We start from the raw sequence: 22,197 nt of genomic DNA on the forward strand, positions 1-22,197 counted from the left end.
AGACTCAGGCATGACCGAGTGACTAACACTTACTACTGACTCACTTACTCAGTTCAGTTCAGTCACTCAGTCATGTCTGACTCTTTGCGGCCCCATGGACTGCAGGTCACCAGGCCTCCCTGTCCTTCACCAACTCCCAGAGTTCACTCAAAGTCATGTCCATCGAGGCTGCTGGTAAAGTGGTTTGTCTTTGCCCATGTTTGTAATGGTTCTGCTACTTGGGGATCCACCTGGGTTCCTCAGATTTCCCAGGTGGCTCAGAGGTAAAGAACCTGCCTGCAAAGTAGGAGATGCAGGTTTGACCCCTGGGTCGGAAAGATCCCCTGGAGGGGGAAAGGGCAACCCACTCCAGTATTCTTGCCTGGAGAATCCCATGAACAGAGGAGTCTGGCAGTCCATGGGGTCGCAAAGAGTCGGACACGACTGAGTGACTAGTACTTGTGATGGGTTCTCAGCAAAGAGGGGCTCATCTGCGGACACCTTAGCCCCTGGCAGACCCCGTTGCTCTGTGCAGCAGAGCCTGGTCCTGGCCTGGCTGCCCTGAGGCTCCCAGCGTGGCTCTTCACCAGGTGACTCAGGGCAGGGCTCAAGACCTTCAACCCCGCTCTGGGTAAGCGCCACAGAAGGTCTTTAGGCCTTGAGACCTTTACACCGCTAGCTTTTAGGATGTGTTTGACTCAGCATATCAGCTGTCCTTTGATTTCTAAAGGTAGAGGTTGGTATCAGAGTGCTGGGCACTTACCTTCCTGCACTTACCACAAACTCAGTCCTTTCCCCCATCCTGTTGACAAGAAGGACTTCACATCCAGGTGCTTCAGTGAGGTGTTTCAGGTGGATATCTGGGGACACTGTATTTAACAGAAAGTATGATTTGTTCATAAGTAATCACATCTTGATAACTTTTATCAAAGAGCGATATAAACAGCAATTAAACTTTTGAAAAAAATTACAGATTCATTTTTTTATTATTAATTTAAAAAATCTTTCTACAATTCTTTTCAGAACAAAAATGCCAACATACTAGGATTCTGCTGGACCGGTTCTACTGAAATTGTCTTCATCACAGATCAAGGAATCGAATTTTACCAGGTATTATATTTATTACTTGGGCTTTCTTGGTGGCTCCGTGGTAAAGAATCCGCCTGCCAATACAGGAGACACAGGTTCAATCCCTGGGTTGGGAAGATCCCCAGGAGAAGGAAATTGCAACCCACTCCAGTATTCTTGCCTGGAAAGTCCCATGGACAGAGGAGCCTGGTGGGCTACAGTCTACAGAGTCACAAAAAAGTCAGATAGGATTTAGCAGACAACCAAGAACAAATGTTTATTACTTACCTGTTCTAGAGAAAGGTTTGTGATCATGTTTTAGCAGCTTTTTGAATTCACTTGGGTTTTTCTTTTTTTTCTGATTACAAGTAATACATATTTTTTTGTAAAACATTCAGATGTTACCTTTACTTTCTATGGAAGGTAAGAAGTAACCATTATGAACTAATTTGGTGCCTGTTCCTCCACTTGGTTCCTACACTTAGAAATATGGTTATATTGTGTAAACTTTTGGGACTGACTCTTTTTTTTTTTTTTTTGTATAGGGATATTTCTTAGATATCCTACCATATTTTATTCTGACTGGTATTCAGGTGTGTAGATGTGCTACAGTTTTACCAACTCTTGTTCATGAACATCTTTGTTTCCTAGTGATTACAAACAATTCTGTAGTGAGTTCAAGCAGTGAATGAGCTTGTAAAGGTTGCTTTATGTTCTTAGATGACACAATTCTTGGAAGGGAAATTATAATCTAGGTATGAATACCTAAAAAGCTGAACAGGGACTTTCCTGGTGGTCTAGTAATTAAGACTCCTTGCTTCCAATGGGTGGTATGTGTTGGGTGGGGCTGTTGAAGGTTCTGTCCCTGATCAGGTAACTAAGATCCCACATGCCGTGCAACAAAGGCCAAAAAATAAATTGGAAGTAAGAACTAAATTAAGAATAAGAAGTAGAAACCTGAACAGATACTGGTAAATTTCTTCCAGAAGTTGCATTCTCACTAGCAATATAGGAATTTCCACTTTCCACACCATTAGCAGAGCTAGATATCATAAATCTGTAGACATTTGCCAGTCCTGAGAGGTGGAAAGCCATTTTAATTTGCATGTTTCATTAGGAGGGTGCTAAGCATCTTTTGCGTATTGTACATTTGTGTTTCCTGTTTTATGAATTGCCTTTTCATCTTAAAAAGAATATTTTTTTAAACTTTTTTAAAAAATATTGTTATTTTATTTATTTTTATTTTTTGGCTGTGCCGTGTGGGATTTTAGTTCCCCTCCTAAGAATTGAACCCTTGCCCCCTGCATTGGAAGCTTTAACTACTGGGCCCCAGATTTTTTTTTAACTGTGATAAAAAGCACATAACATGAAATCTACCATCTTAACCATTGACTGTATAATTCATTAGTGTGAAGTATTTTCACATTGTACTGAAAACGAGCTCCAGAACTTTCATCTTGTAAAAGTGAAGCTCAGTACCTATTGAACAACAACTCCCCATTTCCCCTTTCCCAGCCCATGGTAACCACAGGTTTCCTTTCTGCTTCTATGAATTTGTCTGCTTTAAGGTCCTCTACCACCTATAAATGGAATCGTGCACTGTTTGTCTTTTTCTGGCCATCCTGTCTCACTTAGCATAATGTTCTCAAGGTTCATCCATGTTACAGCATGCATCAGAATTCCCTTCCTTTGCAAGCCTGAAAAATATTCCATTGAATACATACACTACATTCCGTTTGTCCATTTATCTACCGACGGACACTGGCATTGCTTCCAGTTTTTGGTTATTGTGAATGATGCTGCTATTAACACAAGTTTGTGAGTATCTCTTTGAGACCCTGCTTTCAGTTCTCTTGGGTATATAACCCCCAAAGGGGCTTGTTGGGTCACATAATAATTCTGTTTTTAATTTTTGAGGCATTTCCACATAGCAGTTACGCCATTTGACGTTCCCAGCAACGGTGCACAAAGGTTCCAGTTTCTCCATCTCACCACTAACAGTTGTTGTTTTCTGTTTTATCCATAGCAGTCATCCTGCTGGGTGTCAGATGGTATCTCATTGTGGTTTTGATTTGCATTTCTCATTGGTGATGGTGTACAACTTGTTCATGGCTAGTTGGCTTTTTGTTCCTGCTCTGGATGGTGTCTATTCCTCTTTTTTAAAAAATAATATTTATTTAATTTATCTTTGGCCGTGCTGGGTATTTGTTGCTGCTCAAGGTCTTTCTCTAATTGCAGTGAGCAGGGCTTCTCTTCGATGTGGTGCTGGGGCTTCACATTACAGTAGCTTCTCATGGAACACAGGCTCTAGGGCAGGTTTCAACAGTTGTAGCCCGTGGGCTTAGTTGCTCCGCAACTCATGGAATCTTCCTGGACCAGGGATTGAATCCCTGTTCCCTGCATTGGCAGACAGATTCTTAGCCACTGTATCACCAGGGAAGTCCCCTCTGTTTTTAAATTGGATTATTTTCTTTTTGTTGAGTTGTAGGAAGTGTTTGTATAGTTTGAATATTAACCCTTTATCAGATGATTTGCAAATACTTTCTCCTGTTCTGTAGGTTGCGTTTTCACTCTGTTGTTTACATTGAAATTTATCTTTTAATAACTAACTTACTGACATAGTAATGCATCTTATGTTACCGGAACATAATTGACCAGAGTGTTTCAAGTAATGCATCTTATGTTACTGGAACATAATTGACCAGAGTGTTTCAATATTAACTTATATAACAAATTGCTGGCCACAGGCCTTAGTTTCTGCAAAAATCCCCTGGTCAGTTATGTATTAATATGTTCCAGCTGCCTGATCTTTTGAGAAAGCTCCTGAAATCTCTTAAGTGGAGCCAAAGTGGAGAGGGTTAGAATTCTTTCAGGTGTTGTTTGTTGTCCCAACGAAACCAGTGTAATTTAATTTAGAATGTAGGAATGGAGGAGGCACACCTGTGTAACACAGGATGCTGTGAATGCCGTGGTACTTTGCTGTAGGTCGGTTATCAGTACCTCAGTGACCGGCAGAAAGGAAAGCTACCTGAATCCCATATGCACAGAAATAGAATTTTGTGCCTGTGACTAGCAAGGAAAGGATTGTGGCTTTACAGAAGGGTTCCTGGGGCAGTCATTTGAAAGTATCTTTCTGTTCTCAGAAGTAGAAGAGTGTACATTCAGGTCATCTAGGTGGTTTTAAGATCTTCAAGAAATAAGTTAGAAAGAAAGAGGACTCTGACACGTTTATTTTATTATCCCTGGATCATCGAGAAACCCATGCCCCCAACGCTGACTTCCAAGTCAGTTCTTCAGGGCAGTGTTCTGGGAGCATTAACATCACCTTTGGGCTCTATTCGGCACTCCTTAATGTATCAGGAGATTCTGAGTATATTTTAAATGTGCTATTATGATAAAATAGTTACTCGGCTTGCACATGGAGTCTCATGAACACGTCTGTTAGAAGAAGGATACCCCCTCCCCCCAGCCTCAGACTGAGCGGGAGACCAGGAGGAAGGCTGACTCTGCAGGCAGGGCGGTGGCTGATTTCGTGCATGTGGCTCCAGGGCGTCGGTTTGTTTTGCCGGATCCATGACAACCAGGGATGCTGATGCTCCCCACTCTTGGGAGGATGGTGCCTGGGAGTGTGGGGGCTTGGGTGGCCCTGGAGTGAGCTGGGCTACCTGGGTTGTCAGAGGTTCCTTTGCCCCTTGGAGCCTTATTTTTTCCCCTCAAATCAGCCTAATGATGCCCAGCCCTTGGGGGCAGGGAAAGAATAAATGAGCTAAGATTTGGAAGTGTTAATAAGCACAGGGCTGGAAGAATGGTAGCTGTAATAAATAAAAATGATTTTTTTTCTACTTTACTAACTACTGCTTTTTATGATTTTCTCTGTGTACTATGTCAGTTTTCAGGTATTTTCTTTTCTATTATTTTGGCCATACCTGGAGGCATGCAGGATCCTGACCAGGGATCAAACCCGCATTCCCTGCAGCAGAAGCAGAGTCCTAACCACTGGACCACCAGGGAATTTCCCATTTGCTGTTTTCAAATGAAGCTTCTGTTTCTTGAACTTTGTGTCAGGTGTTACCAGAGAAGCGGAATCTGAAGCTCCTGAAGAGCCAGAACATCAACGTGAACTGGTACATGTACTGTCCCGAGGGCTCCGTGATTCTGCTCTCCACCACAGTGCTTGGAAACGTGCTGCAGCCCTTCTACTTCCGGGTAAGGGTCAGCCTCCCTTCAAAAAAGTCCTCTGACCTTGTTCCTCCAACAGCCTAACTGATCTGTAACTTCAAAGGGGCAAGTTCCTCCAACAAGAGCCTCGCCCCTTCTGACCACTAGAGGGCACCCCATACCATCCCATCTCCATCAAGAATGGGTCCTAAGGCTGGAACCCTGAAAAGGAAGGGAAGACTCGGTGCACGTGTATCCTCAGTGCTTTTGATGTGGGGAGGGCTGGAACATCAGAAGGGCTTAATAAGCTTCTGCAAAAACTTTTTTCTCCCCCAAACAGGCTGGCACCATGTCGAAGCTGCCCAAGTTTGAGATTGAATTACCAGCTGCCCCAAAGTCAACTAAACTGAGTCTCTCGGAGAGAGACATTGCCATGGCGACAATGTATGTCTGTCCTTTGGGAGAATTCCTCCTCATAATTGTTTTCAGTGCTGTCATGATAGGAGGTTGTTGTAAGCACATCAGGGCTGCCCTGGCTCCTGTAGCCCTGGAACACAAGAGAAGGACCCGCCTTCTCCACTTCCGGGTCTTATGAATGTAGAAAGCTCATCTTCGGGACATTCTTTTCCGATTTGATTGACTTTGTGATCTTAGAGAAGTTTTTTTCACCACATTAGTCTGATAAAATGAGACCATTGAGCCACTTTCTCAGTTTCAGAAATTTCTTTTTAGTTCTGAGTTGAAGCTTATCAAAGTTTTTTTTACATAAAATATACTTGTTCTAAAGAAAAACATAGTTTATATTTTTTATCTAACAGATGTAGACCTAAATTATTTGTGTAGGAAGGTTTATTTTCATTTGGAAATGTAGATAGCTCAATTTTAAAACTTTATTATGAAAATATCAAACACAAAAATAAAACTGATTCAGAGAATCTCGTATATACCCAAATTCAGCAAATATCAACAGTTTGCTTCTAAATTACTTCTGATTTTTCTATGGCCTAAAACTGGTTTCCAAATGGCAAAATATTTTTAGCACTTAGAGTGCTTTTTTTTTCTTTTTAAAGAAATCTGAGGCATGATGGTGTAGAAAAAGATAAAATGAGAAGTCTTTGCAAAAGAAGACCCTTCCCTCTGTCTCTTCCTTGTCCCTGAGGCAGGCCCCAGCACAGTGTGAACTCCTGGAACAAAAACCTGCCTACAGGAACTCGTCATAGCAACACTTATCAGATGAGGCTTAAAAATGCAAAGTGATTATCCTTTCCTATGATTAAGGAATGTATTCATTTTACAAAACTGGGAAATCACAGAAAGTGAGAAGAAAAATGGACTTGGCATATTACCCTGGGCTTCCCAGGTGGCGCTAGTGGTAAAGAATCCCTCTGCCAATGCAGGAGACTCGGGTTCGATCCCTGTGTTGGAAGATCCCCTGGAGGAAGAAATGGCAAGCCAGTCCACTATTCTTGTCTGGGAAATCCCATGGACAATGGAAGCTGGTGGGCTACAGTCCATGGGGTCGCAAAGAGTCGGACATGAATGAGCACATGAGCACACACAGCATATTACTCAAGGACGACTATTAACAACCTGTACTTCTTTCCAGTAGTTTTGGACATGCTGCATAAGTTTGTGGGTGTTTTTTTTTTTAATACTGTGATCAAGTTCTATTTAGTTTTTCATCCCCCCTTTTTTCACTTAATATTAGATTTCTTTTTTTAAGATAACTGCACTTTCTTTGCAAATGTTTCTGTTGGCTGCAGAATATCTCATGCAGAATGTCTGATGAAGTGGGTATCTTGTAATTCACTTACCTATGGCCTTATAACTCAGCATTTAGAATGGGAGGATGTCAGATGACCAGCATAACTTACGTCTCCTTGTTCTCTGATCAGATATGGCCAGCTGTGCGTTCTCTTCCTGAGGCATCATTCTCGGACCTCTAACAGTGCTGGAGCAGAGATGGTCCTGTATCACCTACCACGGTACGCTTAACGCTGTCTTCCCCCTTCCCCAGTTTTAAAATATGAACCATAGCTTGTTGATCTATTTTGTGACCTTTCTCTTGTCTTACAGAGAAGGTGCCTGTAAAAAGATGCACATATTGAAGTTAAACCGGACAGGGAAGTTTGCCTTAAACGTGGTGGACAACCTGGTCGTGGTTCATCATCAGGACACAGAGGTATGAGCGTAGGGGCATGTCCTGGTCCAAGGAGCTGTGAAAATGACAAAACATTCTGCAAAAGACTAGAAAGTGCTCTTTATGCTCAAAATCCTGGTCTTCCAGGTAGAAATGGGTTTGGTCTTCTAGATGGTTTAGGAAAACCCTACCAGTTGATTAGGAGAATTAAATACTGTTTCAGAAAATAACACACATGAGATCGAACTTGGGAATAGTCATTTGGTTGAGTCACCTGAGCCAGGAACTCCTGCCGAGCCACTGTGTTGCGCTAGCACCGGAGCCCCTTTGTGAGTGTAAATGATGGTGGTTTTGAGGCCATGTGGCTCCAGAGAAAGAACTAGAATGCCTGTCAGCTGGGTGTCCGGTGGGAGACAAGCCGCTTCCCTCCTGGAGGCTGGTGACACCCGTGTGGTTAACTAATCAAGATGTTGCAAGTTGAAGTGACAAGGCTGTGTTCTCATCACTGGAGCCCTTCAGAGGCAGTGAGTCATAGACGTGGGGATCCATGTGAGAGCTGGCGGAGAGCTGTGATGTCGCAGCAGAGTCCTCCTCAGATAGGCACCAGCATGCAGGGGTCGATCGCAGACACGAGGCTTCTTCAGCGGATCTGAACAGAAGACGTGAGGTCCCGAGAGGGCGGGTGGAGCTGCGGTCTGTTGGGCTGATACCACACGGTTGTCTTTCTGCCCGCCAGACGTCGGTGATATTTGATATCAGGCTGAGGGGGGAATTCGACGGCTCTGTTACTCTGCATCACCCGGTGCTCCCAGCTCGATCCATCCAGCCCTATCAGATCCCCGCAGCAGGTACGAGGGAGTCGCTGTGTGTGGGTGGAAGGGGGAGCAGGTCCAGGGCTTCCCACATCTGTTCACTTTCCCAGGGCTGCTTCTGTCTGTTTTTTCTAACGTCACCACTGAATCTTGGGCTTCCCTGGTGGCTCAGATAATAAAGAATCTGCCTGCAACGCAGGAGATGCGAATTCAGTCTCTGGATTGGGAAGATCCCCTGGAGAAGAAAATGGCACCCACTCCAGTATTCTTGCCTGGAGAGTTCCATGGACAGAGGAGCCTGGCGGGCGACAGACAGTTTTTGGGGTCTCAGAGTCGGTCACGACTGAGCGACTAACACTACTGAGTCTATAAGTTACATTGTGTTCTCATGAGAAACGTTTTATAAGTGACATGAATCTCCCTTTGAAGAAAACAGAATGATTGTTTTCTCTGAGCTTTACAATGGAGCATTGTGATTACCCATTGAAGCTCAAAGAGTTTTTAATGTTGAGTAAGATGTTGACATTTCTGTTTGTCTCTGCTCGGTAACCCTGGGGTTAAGCTTGGCTATTTATGGCTGTTATTTATCCTGGGATCACTTCTCCTTATTGTTCTTACGTTCTGTGTCACTGTGATGACGACTGTTGTCTTCCCTTGACTGGTGGTCATGGGAAGTGTTAAGGCTGTAGTTGTGAGGTTATTCTGAACCCATCCTCCAACCCGAAGAGGTGGCAGTGAGAAGTCAGAGGAGAGAGAAGGTCAGGATGTCAGAAAAGGGGAAAAGCCATTTCATTCCTTTTGCTTTTCCTCATTGTGACTGACTTCAGGGGAGACCTCAAACCATGTTCTTTTTCAAGGAGATGGGAATCTGGAGCAGGTTGGTTGTAGTTGCCATGTATAACCGGAGTCACAAGTGCACGTGTGGAACTCCGGGAGGAGCGTTTTCTTAAAGGAACCCTTGTCAGATAGCTTTGGGTTGGCCTAACCCACTGACAGGATGTCCAAGTACATGTCACGAGAAGAATCAGGTCAGGCTCTCGCTGACAGTTTAGCCAGAGCACTGCCTCGCACCTTCACGCTGTGACTTGCAGGATCAGCCAGCTGAGCAGAGTTTGAGAACAAGCTACAGTTGACCCTTGAACAGTGAGGGTTAATCTGCATATAACTGATGGTCAGCCCTCCATACCCATCGGTCTGCACGGGCAGACTCAGCCACCCACAGGCTGTGCAGTCCTGTGGTTTCTACTGTTGAGAAATACCTCTGTGTAAGTGGGCCTGTGGAATTCATACCCACCTTGAGGGTCGGCTGTAGTTCTCACATCTGATTAGGTCTCAGCCTTCTCTGTTCTTTCCAGCTTCTTCTTTTCCCAGGGTAGTTGAAAGATGTCAGCACTTAGAGTAGATGGTGTCAGATGAATAGCTGGTATCTGCGATTGCTTACTCAGCATGAAAATAAATGCTGGTAATTGGAGCAAGAACAACTCTAAACATTCCAGCCCTATCCTCTAATGGGGCGGGAACGGGTGGGGAGGGTGGTTGGAGTCTGTGCAAAATTAGTATCTTTTCTAACCAGCTGATTAAAACCTATCTTCCAATCTGAAATCACCCAGGTGACTTTTTCAGTTCTTTCTTGCGCACGTGTGTAAAACAGCAAGACAGCGCTGTGAAAGAAACTTCAACCCGTTTTCCACTTCTTTCAAGACTTCTTCCTTTAAGACCGCTTCATGGAGTGTTCTTGACTCCCCTCTTCCTCCTGATCGGTGTTATCAGTGGGACATGCCAGCTCACTTCCTCCTTACTTAACTGCAGTCGAATGAAGACGCACTGAAGCCTTTAGAAAGTATTAAGTGTTGTACTGGTAGCACTTTCTGGTTGGGTGTCTTAGCCGTGACACGCGTGTCTTCTCTGTTTGTAGGTCCGGCTCCTGTGACCAGCCAGTCCCCTGTCCCATGTAAACTCTGTATCTTTTCCAAAGGCCTTGGCCGGGCTGGGGAGGGGAGCTGTCACCTCTCCTTACACAGGGGTCTAAGGGTGGTCCAAGACCCCGAGTCTGGTGAATCACATCATGGAAATCACCCGTGGGGTTTCCCTCTCATTGAGGGCCGGGCCTCCATGGGGGCCTCAGTGAGGGGTGGGAAGGATGCTCATGGGACCTGGGTTGCCTCCTGTCCTCCTCTCCTTGGGGTAGTGTTTCCTATAACGTGTGGATTCTTCATCGTGGATCGTCTTCCAGCCCGACATCATCATCAGCGCGAGTCAAGGTGGGTCTGGGGTGCGGGTGGGTTTGTCCCGTTAGAAAGACGAGCTTGTGGAGGGTCTCCTGTCCGTCTCGAGGGTACCGGCTCGGTGCCGGCCCTGGGGAGAAAGGGCTGACTCGGTCATTTCCAGTGAAGCCTTTAATTCTCTCCCGGAGCCCCATTGAGAAGGACTGTGCCCACTGCCCATCAGTGAGGGTGTTGGGAGGTTCGAGGACAGGGGTTGCCCAGGGCTGGGAGGATGGTGGGTTCCAGGGCTCCTTTGGGAGCTTCAGGAATTGCCTTTGTCTAATGAGTCAGAGCAGAAGAGGAGCCCAGGACCAGAGTCTGTGCTTGGGCTGCCACCTGCTCTCCCATCAGCGCTGAAGGGGAGGAGGTGCCTATATTCAGTGGATGCTCCGGGAGTGTGCAGGGAAGGTTCCTCTGTGAGGAATCGGCCAACATGCAGAGGTCATTGCCTGCAGCCCCACTGTGTGTGGGTGTCCTGAGCGTCGCAGCCTGGGCTGTGTTGTGAGCGCAGCCACTGGCTCAGCTCTGCAGCATCACCTCCCCCGCTACCCCCTGACCCCGGCCACCGGGAAGGTGGAGGCAAGCAGCACTGGGGCCACTGCTCTGGTGTGCAGCCAGGGTTCAGCGTGCCGCCTCTCCACAGGTTACCTCTGGAACCTCCAGGTGAAACTGCAGCCCATAGTGAACCTCTTGCCAGATAAAGGCAGGCTCATGGACTTCCTCCTGCAGAGGAAGGAGTGAGTGCAAGATGGTCATCCTGTCTGTGTGCTCGTAGAGTAAGTAGAGGTGGGGCGGCTTCAGCCTCTCTGTCTGATTCCTGACATGGCCTGCACACCCACCGAGAGATGGGCCACACTCCTCTCCTGTCTGCAGCCTGTGGGCTTAGTGACGGGGGCATCATTTAACCCCCTGGAAAGGCTGCTTGGTATAAAAGTGATTTATCCCTGCAAGACATTTCTTGGGTATGAGAGACTGAAAAACGGACCTAAACCTGGGCACACAGAGGGTAGAGGCTGCCCTCCCCAGCTGGAAAAGAAACCTTTTCCTGAGTCCAAGTCACTCACGACGTTGTGTCTGTTAATACTCTGAGACTCTCCTGACGCCCTCTGTTAGTATCTGGCAAGGGCTGGTGACCGCCCTCAGGGCCCCCAGCCCCTAAACTGTGTCATGTCTCCTGGTAACCGTCAGAGACGAGTCCTTTCTCTCCTAGCGTGTCGGCTGACCGCTGTGAACCTTGATTCCTTCCAGTGTTGACAGAGTCAGACAGAGTGACGTTGCCCGTGATAGCCACCGTCTTTGACAAACTCAACCAGCAGTATAAGAAGTACCTGGACGCTGAGCAGAGTTACACTATGGTAAGTTGTATGTACACCTTACATACAAGGTGGACACTCCACCCCACCCCACCCTGGGTATATTTTCAACATGATTATAAGCAAGAGTCTCATAGATTGATAACACTGAGGTTTGCCCTGTGCCAGAGAGCATGGTGGATGTTTACAGGGAGCGTCAACTTAAAGAGTCCCCGTGTCCCCTGAGCTCAGAGGCTGACTGTCACTTAATGGCTTCCTCTTCGTTTGTTGTTTTTAATCTCCGTTTGGTCTTACACATGTGTAGATCCTTGGTCTCCCTTTATGTAACAGATGAGAAAATCAGTCTCAGTTTGCATTATTTTATGTCTTTCTGCCAAGCCAGAGTCTAGACTTTGGTGAATCAGCATGTAAATCATTTTGCCACATCTTTCTTTCGTTTTAGGATGGAAAAGCTATAAAAATAAGACTTCTCCTGTCATTCAGTCAGGCTCCTTTTAGGATCCTGATGATTCAGTATTAGCATTGCGCTTTTCCTGGAGTAGGTTTAGGTGTTTGTTGGACTTCCCTGTTGGTCCAGTGGTTAAGACTCCACGCTCCCAGCACTTCCACTGCTAGGGGCGTGGTGTGGGACCAGTTGGGGAATTGGTCTGGGGACTTAAGATCTCACATATCACTTGTGGCCAAAAAAAAAAAAAAAAAACCCGCCAAACAAAAATGTCAAGTGTCTGTTGTGAAGGGTAGGCTTCTCAGGGTCTGCTATACTGTTTCATAAGTGTGTCTTCTGAAGCTAGAAGGAAGTTCAGGACAAGTGGAATGAATTATTTGCCTTCATGAACCTGAGTAGTCCGAAGGCTAAAAATGGCAGTGGTTTTAAACAATAACAATCCCCCAGAACCCCCTCCCTTTAGCTTCTCAGGGATAACAGGGCTGAGGCGCAGTGTACAGCCTTGTGTGGCCCTGTCCTCAGACCCAAGCCCTTCTGGAGCGGTCCTGTTCTTGCCGCTGGTGTTCCGGGCAGAGGCGGCAGCAGGTCTGATCTCAGAGGGCAGTCTCTGTGAGCCCCGACGCTGCGGTGCTCCGGCTTTGTAAACCTGTGGGAGTCAAGGGTGTGGTCCACCAACACCACCACTGGAGCATGTCGGGCTTCTGCAGGTTCACAGGTGCCCCCTCGCAGAGTCAGCATTACAAAGTGAGGTGAAGTCGCCAAGATCTCACGGGGCTTTCTTGCTCAGTGACAACTGGGGAGCCTTGCTTACTATTCAAAAAGCTACTGAGGGAATTCTCTGGCGACCCAGTGGTTAGAACTCTGTGTTCTCAGCACCGAGGACCTGGGCTCAGTGTCTAGTCTAGGATCCCACAAGCCTTACTGCTCAGCCAAAAAAAAAAATTCTACTGATACTCATTGTAAGATATTTTTCACCCAGTGTAGGATCTGGGCTTCATGAAACAAAGAAGCAGTAGCCATTTTAATTAGACAACAAATGCCAGATTGTTTGCAATTAACAATATTAGGGAGTTATTTTAAGAGCTTAAAAAAATAATAATTCTCAATAAAACTATGTCTTAGGCTTTTTAGTTTCATCCGTGCACACGGGTGTGTTTTCAGGATGATCAGCTCTGCCCTGCTAAACATCCTCTCCAGCTGCACTGCAGTTTGTCCAAGTGCTACACTCTGCTCATGCCCAGGCTCACAGCATCTAGGAATTTGGTCTTTTTGGATTGACTGCAAACATGCCGTTACCCAGAAGACGACTGAGATCCTGTCTGTGGTTTGTGTGCAGGCCATGGAGGCGGGCCAGAGCCGGAGTGGCCCGCTACTCAGGAGGCCGGTGCGCACCCAGGCCGTGGTCGACCAGTTGGACATGTACACCCATGTTCTGTCGGTGTTCACCGAGAAGAAGGTAGGGGAGACTCACAAGCCCCCTTTGGGTTTAGGATTTCCAAGGCAGTGATCATACTTGAAGGGAACTGAGGAAGAAGAACTCAGAATGTGATTAGAGTAACCAAGCTCTCTTAAGAGTGAGGACTGAATGAATGCTCATCGTTTGGCCCCTAATCCTCAAGCTTAAATATGATCACAGACCTGGGAGAGTCTGGAGGGTGGCTTAGTGGTAAAGAACCTGCCTGCCAGCGTGCAGGAGATGTCAGAGATGCGAGTTTGATCCCTGGGTGAGGAAGATCCCCTGGAGGAGGGCATGGCAACCCACTCCAGTATTCTTGGCTGGAGAATCCCATGGACAGAGAAGCCTGTGGACTACTGTCCATGGGGTCACACAGAGTTGGACATGACTGAAGTAACCAAGTCCAGCACAGCACAGCCGAGTGGAACCCCAGAAGCCAGGAGGCAGATGAACAAGGAGTCACGTGTGTGTCTAACCAGTTATTCTCCTCTGTGCAGGAGACGCCGCACAAATTCGTGATCGCCGTGCTCATGGAGTACATCCGCTCCCTGAACCAGTTTCAGATCACAGTACAGGTACCTCTGTGGGCCCACGTCCAGGGACAGGGAATCATTAGAGTAAAAGCAGCATCACCGTCTTAACTGAGGTGGCTCTCAATATCCCACAAGGGTCTGCACACCTGGCTCAGAGTGAGTCACCCCCTCACAGGGCCCCGTGTTTGTCAGTGGGATGATCAGTGTCAGATGAGGGTTGGCGTCTTTCACCTGCACATAGACCCCCTCCTCTTAGTGATGGGAGCTTCACGTAGAGCAGCCGCGGGCCTCGGCACACGGCGTCTCTGGGCTGTAGCTGAGTGGCATGCCTGTCTGTGCCTCAGCATTACCTACACGAGCTGGTCATCAGGACACTAGTCCAGCACAGCCTCTTCTCCACGCTGCACCAGTTCCTGCAGTACCATGTCCTCAGCGACTCCAAGCCTTTGGTGAGTGCTGGCCGGCGGGAGTTCCCTGGGGATCCAGTGGCTAAGACTCCACGTTCCTAATGCAGGGCGCCCAGGTTCTATTCCTGGCGGGGTAACCAGACCCGGCTTGCCACAAGGAAGAGTTGGCATGTTGTAACTTAAGACCTGGCATAGCCAAATAAAAACAAGTATAAAAAATACTTTGATCTTCCAACATATGATGAATCCAGTCTGAACGTGTGTGTCTTTCAGGCTTGTCTGCTGCTTTCCCTAGAAAGTTTTTATCCTCTTGCCCATCAGCTGTCTCTGGATATGCTGAAGGTAACTGATACAGCCAAGTTTCAAACCACACAGAAGGCTGTTCCTACTGCTTGCATTGACCTAGCTTTCTACCTTATTTCTAGCGACTTTCCACAGCAAATGATGAAATAGTAGAAGTTCTCCTTTCCAAACACCAAGTGTTAGCTGCCTTAAGGTTCATCCGGGGCATTGGTGGCCATGATAACAACTCCGCGCGGAAGTTTCTAGATGCTGCAAAGCAGACTGAAGACCACATGCTTTTCTACACGATATTCCGGTTTTTTGAACAGCAAAACCAGCGTCTGCGAGGGAACCCTAGTTTCACACCAGGTGAGAATACAGCTGCAAGGAAGATGTGGGGCAGCCACACTCAGTACCAGGAGATCACTGGTGGCTGGAGTGGGGCAAGAAGGCTTTTGGTTTGGAGAACTCTTGGGCTAGATCTTAAAGAAGAAAATTTTGTACCAGCCCACATAAGCCTTAGCCTGTTCACTGTAGTGAGAGTGGATTCAGGGTGCTGATGCAGTTGGGGTTCTGCTCTAGAACTTGCAGGGACTGATGGGGTGGAGACAGTGTCATCTGGGCACAGCTGTCTGACATCTGGGCCCGGAATGGCCCTTTCTGAAGAATCAGGAACAAGACCGGAAATGGCTGTAGAGGGTTGTCAATGGCCTGAGGCTTGTTAATGTTTCATTTTTAGGCAGGATGCATTGGCCAATCACTCTAACCTCCAAAGTTATGAAATCTAAAGCACCTTTTCCCAGGATGGGGGAACCTGTGACTCCTTCAGGGCTTCCAGTGTTTACAGATCTCCCCGCTTCTCTACCGTCTCAGGGCAGACGGCGGGGTTGCTGGGGGTTGTCAAGGTACCAGCCAGTCCCGTGATGGCATGAGCTGTGTGAACAGAAAGGATGACGCAGAAGCTTAGGAAAACAAAGTATTTTATGAGAGAAAAAGAAGTTAAAACCCAGTATCCACATCTAGGAGCTGCACAGCGCTCCCTTGTCTTCTCCTTTTGTGCCTCGTCTTAACGGATTAAATCTGCATTTTCCTTTACAGGAGAACACTGTGAGGAACATGTCGCTTTTTTCAAACAAGTTTTCGGAGACCAAGCTCTAATGAGGCCTACAACGTTCTGAGGTCACTTGCTAGTTTTTTATGTGTGTGTATATATATATATATATATATATATATATATATAAAATGTGTAAAAGTTAATTTATTGCATTAATAAAGCTCTTTAACCTACAAAATGTTGTAATAAAGGATGTATCTACCACATCCTCAAATGTTACTAAAAATAAGGTGTAGAGCTTGTGTGATGGCTTACTCCTGAAAAGGAGAAACATTGCATTGATTGGCCTTTAGGAAGTGTCAGTGAGCAGATCGCAAGCTCCCTAGCGCCCCCTTCTGGATGCCGAAGAACCAGGCCTCATTCCTGGGGAACCGAAAGGTGCTCCAGCGCCCTGGGGCTGCCTTCAGGTTCAGTAATACTGCCTCCAGTCAGAGTCTGCATTCCTGAGTTTAAAAGCGCTCCAGCCAAAGCGGCTGCTGTTTAGTAGCCTGATGCTTGCTCACGCGGTTGCTGTCCAGTGGTAAACCCGCAGACACAGTCTCAAGTCCGTGAGGGGGCAGCTAGAAGTTGAGGAGCTGTTCTCGCTCTGTACCTCTGTATCGCTGCTGCATGGTCAAACTTTTGGCTTTATTTATTGACGGGCCTGTGAGGGATAAAATAACTTATGAATCATCTCTTGAGAAAAGGAGATGGTTTCAGAACTTCCTGTCTCCCAGAGATTTAAGGGGGGAAAAACCCTCGTTTTCTCGATCACAAAGCTATATATCAAGCAAATTAGTACTGTTCTGTCAATCACAGGTCATTTGTAGAAGCTGAAGTTGCCACAGAGGTAAAATACGCTCCTAAGGAGAATTCCAAATTAGAGACAAACCACAGAGCAGCGTTGTTCTTTAAAGTGAATGGAAATGAAGGCTGCTCCAGGGCACCGCGGGCTGTGGCCAAACTCAGGTCCTTCTCCTCAGCGGGGAGAAGCCCTGGGCCTCTGACATGCAAGCTCACTCCCAGTGCTGACCACGTCAGGCCCTGGTTTTCTAATGAAGTGGTTTAGCAATGAAGCCCCAGGATCAGAGTTTTTCTTTTAGAATAAATATTTATCAAATGACCACTGGTATGAGTACGTTCAAATGCTTCAAAAGAAAGCTTCAAGGTACCCGCCCTTCTATCAGGCTTCCTCCATCCCACCAGGTTAAAAACAAAAAGCTCTTACCTATGTAACTGAGTAAGACAGGGAGGAATATTAGTCCATGAGTGGCTCCCAGTAAGACCATAGCTAGATACATCCTGAAGTAAAATATCTGGAAAATTTGAGATTTGGCAAAGGCCAACACAATAATGCCTCCAAATTTTGTTAGTGTGATTCCACTGAATACCTAAGAAAAGAGAGATGGGCTCAGAAACCACTTGTATCAACCGGCCATAATTGAACACTTCCTCTTAAAGGGATTTCTTAAACACCAAGGTCCAAAGTAATGGGGGCCTGAACTCCAGCTTTCAGAGTTACTGATAAGCAGCATTTGGTTCTGCCTAAATTGTTTATTTGCTGCTTACGAATCTGAAAAAAAAAAAAAAGGTGTAATAAGGATAAAAGCTGTGTATTTTGCATATACCCCATAGCAAGTCTATCAGCACCATTTTTCCAAGAGCATTAGTTTTAAATTAAGGTATGTACATGATGTTTTTAGGCAATGCTATTGTACACTTTTCATTGTTCATCTGTAACAGTATTTTCTATGGTGGGAAAGGAACTGGTTCACAGTCCAGCCCCGTATCCTGGTTCAGCCTGAGAAGATTCTGCCAGCCTGACCCACAAACCACACCGGGCTCCAAGTGTGGCAGCTCACCTGCTTTTCAACACACACGGCTGGGCCTGGGCTTTCAGTGGCTCTCACATCAAACCTGTTTTCCTGCTTCAGGCAGACTGTGCAAAGGAGTCAAAGGGAACAGTCCTAAGGAATTCTAGGCTACAGCTCTATGCGAGATACAGCTCTATTCAAGTTTCCTGAATTGCCTGAAAACTTGTAATCCTGAGGTACTGCTGCTAAGTCAGAGATAACAAGTTGTGTCTTCAGAGTTTTGAATGGTGAAGTTCCTTCTCCTGAGACGCTCTCAGTTGCCTGACTGGGCCCTTCACGGCGAAGTCGCTGCCCGGGTGGCCCACTTGGCGGTACTTACAGAGCTGCCCATGTGGGAGAGCGCCTCCTCTGCCCGCTCCACGCGGCTGCCCTTCGTGCTCACCGTGAACGCCCTCGTGATGTGGCTACAGAACTCCACGGAGATGCCGCAGCTCTGAAATAAAGTGTTCCCATGAGGGCTGCTCTGCTCCGGTTAAAGGTGGTAAAGGCAGCTACCCCCCCTTCCAGGGATCTGTGGTTACCAGGGCACCCTGGGGGGCGTCAAGGAGCCCCGAGCAGAGCCCCTTCTACTTGTAAGACAAAGCCCCCGTGGCACCCACATCAGCTGTCCCGGGAAGCCCGTGGAATCTCCAGATTCCTCCAGCAGATCGGCCTTCTCTGGGCGAAGCGGCTGAAACCTCTCAAGGTCCTCGCAGCCCCGACCCAGACAGCACGCTGTCATCTCTTTAGCAGGGGCTCCTCGCTGCCACTGCCCCTGAAGCATGTTCTTCTCCTCTCTGAAGGGCACATGCACTGGGTCTAGCTTCTGTTCATACTTTTTCAGATACGCATATAATATTTAACACTTCAAAAGCAACTGGCAACTACATGAGAGGCAAAAAGTCCTGGTCAGAAAATTCCATTCAGAAGGGGCAGTTTTTCCAAGTGGAAATGGAATATCTTCCTACCATCAGGCTACATACTTCGACAACTCACCCTTCAGAGTACTATAGGCAGAATACTTCAGCCAGACCGTGAGGTCACACTGTCATCGTTACGGGACCATGTCCAGCTGCCCATGTGCACCGAAAGCAAGAGCTGACCTTGACCTTTCACCCCAAGAAACAAGGCACATCGGTGGCACAGGAGTGAGGGCTGAGCGCTCCCCCAGGACTCACCATGACCAGGTTGACCAGAGAAACCGCGTTCAGGCTGATGCCCCACAGCCACATGACGCCGAACATGTTGACGAGGATCATGGCGATGGTGGCACACATGAGGCCCGCAGACCACAGGTCACAGCCCAGGAGGCCCACGGCCACCAGGAAGATGGCGCCCAGGGACACGCCGAGGTTGAAGATGGTGTCGTCAATCATGGTCAGGTACTGCTCATAGAAGACGTAGAACACGCTGGGAGGGGGAGAGGGGTCTGTTACTGCTCGTTCTCACTCCGGGAAGCCTGACCCCTCATCCTGCCGCCACTGCAAAATGAAGCTACCCTGAGAGGCAGGCCTCACAGGAAACCTCCCTGTTTTTGTAAGACTCGCCTTTGGCAGTTGAGCTGGACCTCTGACCACGGACGCCCAAAGTAGGGCATCGCAGACGTGTATCTTATATCAAGTTTTTCTTAACGTGTCCAATCCATTCTGCTTTGAGCTGAGTGCTCAGTCATGTCTGATTCTCTGTGACCCCCTGGATTGGAGGCTACCAGGCTCCTCTGTCCATGGGATTTTATTGGCAAGAATACTGGAGTGGGCTGCCATGCCCTCTTCCAGGGGATCCTCCCGACCCAGGGATCGAACCTGTGTCTCCTGTATCTTCTGTGCTGCAGGCGGCTTCTGTGCCTGCAGAGCCGTCAGGGAAGCCCCTGCTCTGCTTTGCAGGCATCATCTATAAAGAATGTTTCATGGTACTTTGGGAAAACAAGCCTTGGTCTATCTGGAGGATTACCCCCAGCCAAACAGGGTCTGTGCAGGACCTGAGGAGATAATGCCATTTTGGCAAAGTTAACCAGCTCCTCCTAGAGGTCAGGACACCCACTCTGAGAGCTCCTTCCACAGGACAACAAGCTGGCCCTCAGCAGGAAAAGGTCAAGGTTTCCTGAACTGAGACCCCGGGGGTTGGTGGGGAAATTACTTGTTTCTCCTACTCTTCTATATTGTCTAAATTCAGTATTTCGTAAAACATTTTAATTTTTTTGGCCACACCCCTCTGGCATGTGGAATCTTAGTTCCCTGACCTGGAATCAAACATATGCCCCCTGCAATGGACTTGTGAAGTCTTAACCACTGGAGTGCCAAAGAAGTCCCAATATTTTCTTAATAATGAAAAAAAAATAAATGAAAGCAAGAAACCTCCACAAAGGCACCATTTCCAGTAATCTGCATCGGGAGCCCTGCCTTGCTGGGCCCTCTCTGTAGGGCTGCTTCCCAGGTGCCCCCACCCCCGGCCCCCGCTGCTGTTCTGCAGGGTGAGCTCCACCTTGAGACTTTGGCAGGTGCTGCACAATCTGGCTCTCCTTGCCCAGACGCCATATCCAGCGACAGGTTTCCCCCAAGCTCAGGATGGAGCCGGGGTCAGAAGGAAAGCCAAGTGTCAGCACCATACCCCCCACCCCCTGCCAACCCCAGCAAGGAAGCCCCGGCGTGTGGGGCCGCTCCCCAGGACACCCTCGTGTACACCCTACCTGTATGGGAACACCCGGTGATCACCGCCTTGCTGGTTCATGGTCCTGGTGATGTTGTTGGCGATGAGGCGGGCCTTCTCCATGGCATCGATGAAGTCAGCCGAGGTCTGCAGCACCGTGTGGTAGGTCATGAAGTATGTGGCTCCCACGCTCGTGCCGTTGTCCACGATGTTGACGGCAGCGCTGTAGGCAGCATGTCCCCTGCGACAAGACAGCGGTGTCAGAGGCCACACCTCGTGCCCCATCTGCAGGATCTGGACATCCAAGCTTCGTGGGGTCACCTGACCCTGGGCTCGGGTCAGATCAGCTGTCAATTTCAGGGACAGGGAAGCCCTTGAAAAGGAAAGAGGAAGGTCTAGCTTATGCTTTCCCACACTTTGCTGCTTTGGTTTCTTTGCACGCAGCTGCTCGTTTCTGTAGCTGGCTCTACTCTGCCATCCAATGTGTTATTTTACAGAGTGTATGCCCAGCCATGCTGTGTAACAGGAGGCAGGAAGGGACGGGGGCCCTGGAGTCAGGTGGCCCTGAGATCACCCTCAGTCCTGGAACTCCGGGGAAAAATGACTAAATTTCGGCTGCAGTGTCATCTGCAAATGGGTGCACCACCATCTCCTCACAGGGCTGTAAATAAATGAAGTAGTGTCAGTGAGGTGCCAGGCACGATTCAGGCTCAAAGGAAGCTCCTTGTGAGTGGAGGCTGTTTCCTTCCAAAGAGCTGCATTCACTCTGCATTCACTCTGACTTGTTTATGCAGGCTGAGTGTTCAGTCTGCAGGGAGATCAAGATCAAGGTTCATTCCTGCTTTGTTTTGGGGGATAGTTCTCCCACCGTACCTAGCCTAGGTCCCAAAACGCAGACATGACACATGACTGATGGAACTTGGGTCATATTATGTAATCTTAATGAAAAACAGGGATGCCCAGCATTTACCATTATAATGTAAATATAACCCTCACCTTCTATCTGAATCCCTCCAACTCCAGACCGCAGTTGTCTCTGCTATTTCTGAGCCAGACATCCTGTTTCCATGGGAACTGGCTGCCTGGCTGGATGGGGAAGTGGGGCAGCCCAAGAGCTCATGTACAGACAGGCTGGCAAGAAGCACAGAGGGGAAAGGAAAACCTACACCTTTACCCCAGGCAACGCCACCAGGACAGATCTGTGGTCTCATAATTCCCACACAACTGGACAGACCGTTTCACGTCCTGAAATGCCCACATCCCTCTTCACACTCCACCCTGCTGGAAGCCTGCACAGGACTCCAAGTCCTCTGCGCCACCAGGAGGGCCAGGACACAGAGGGCAGCCTGGGACCGAACGCTCAGACCAGTCAGTATCAGCTGAGAATGAGGAAGGAGGAATTTTCTTCAAAGGCAGTTTGGTTTCTCTGCTTTCACAGAAGGGTGGGCACAGGGTGGCACATGGCAGAAACGAGGCCCTTCCCGCCCACCATGCCCACCCAGCCCCTCCCTGACCCCCACAGCATCTCAGCGCACATGACATGGGACTCGGGCATGCAGCTGAACGGCTCAGCCTCCCTTACCCTTTGCCACACTTGGGGTTCGGGTTGTCGGAGAGGAACATGGGCAGGAACCTCATGAAGTCTGTGCCCTGAGGTCTCTGCTTGCCCTCTGGAGTCAGTGGCCGGCAGCGGACACAGGCAGGGTCGACCACTGTGCAAATGGGTGGAGGAGCCCGAGTGAGAAGGA

The 22,197-nt window shown here is 48.0% G+C and overlaps 2 protein-coding genes across 2 annotated transcripts in view; one reads left to right on the forward strand and one right to left on the reverse strand.

Annotated features, from left to right (window-relative positions):
• The first annotated feature begins 1,016 nt into the window (after window positions 1–1,016).
• Window positions 1,017–16,050, forward strand: LOC120881146 (regulator of MON1-CCZ1 complex-like). The gene is given in 17 exon segments (XM_040264733.1): window positions 1,017–1,089; window positions 5,113–5,253; window positions 5,546–5,649; window positions 7,101–7,190; window positions 7,282–7,387; window positions 8,082–8,193; window positions 10,073–10,117; window positions 10,365–10,418; window positions 11,065–11,156; window positions 11,158–11,197; window positions 11,670–11,776; window positions 13,516–13,635; window positions 14,133–14,210; window positions 14,513–14,617; window positions 14,849–14,917; window positions 15,001–15,226; window positions 15,956–16,050. Coding segments are annotated over 16 exon segments (1,506 nt in total). The 5' UTR covers window positions 1,017–1,089; window positions 5,113–5,175; the 3' UTR covers window positions 16,036–16,050.
• Window positions 16,051–16,079: 29 nt separating this feature from the next.
• Window positions 16,080–22,197, reverse strand: part of LOC120880833 (NPC intracellular cholesterol transporter 1) — a 39,969-nt gene continuing 33,851 nt past the window's right edge. The window contains exons 19-24 of the mRNA XM_040264238.1: window positions 22,032–22,161; window positions 20,490–20,690; window positions 18,982–19,213; window positions 18,144–18,257; window positions 17,179–17,341; window positions 16,080–16,614 (exon numbers count right to left, since the gene is read on the reverse strand). Of these exons, the coding sequence (XP_040120172.1) occupies window positions 16,532–16,614; window positions 17,179–17,341; window positions 18,144–18,257; window positions 18,982–19,213; window positions 20,490–20,690; window positions 22,032–22,161 (923 nt within the window). The 3' untranslated portion in view covers window positions 16,080–16,531. The remainder of the gene's footprint in view (window positions 16,615–17,178; window positions 17,342–18,143; window positions 18,258–18,981; window positions 19,214–20,489; window positions 20,691–22,031; window positions 22,162–22,197) is intronic.

Source organism: Oryx dammah, unplaced genomic scaffold (assembly GCF_014754425.2).
Source record: "Oryx dammah isolate SB20612 unplaced genomic scaffold, SCBI_Odam_1.1 HiC_scaffold_22, whole genome shotgun sequence".
NCBI lineage: Eukaryota > Metazoa > Chordata > Mammalia > Artiodactyla > Bovidae > Oryx > Oryx dammah.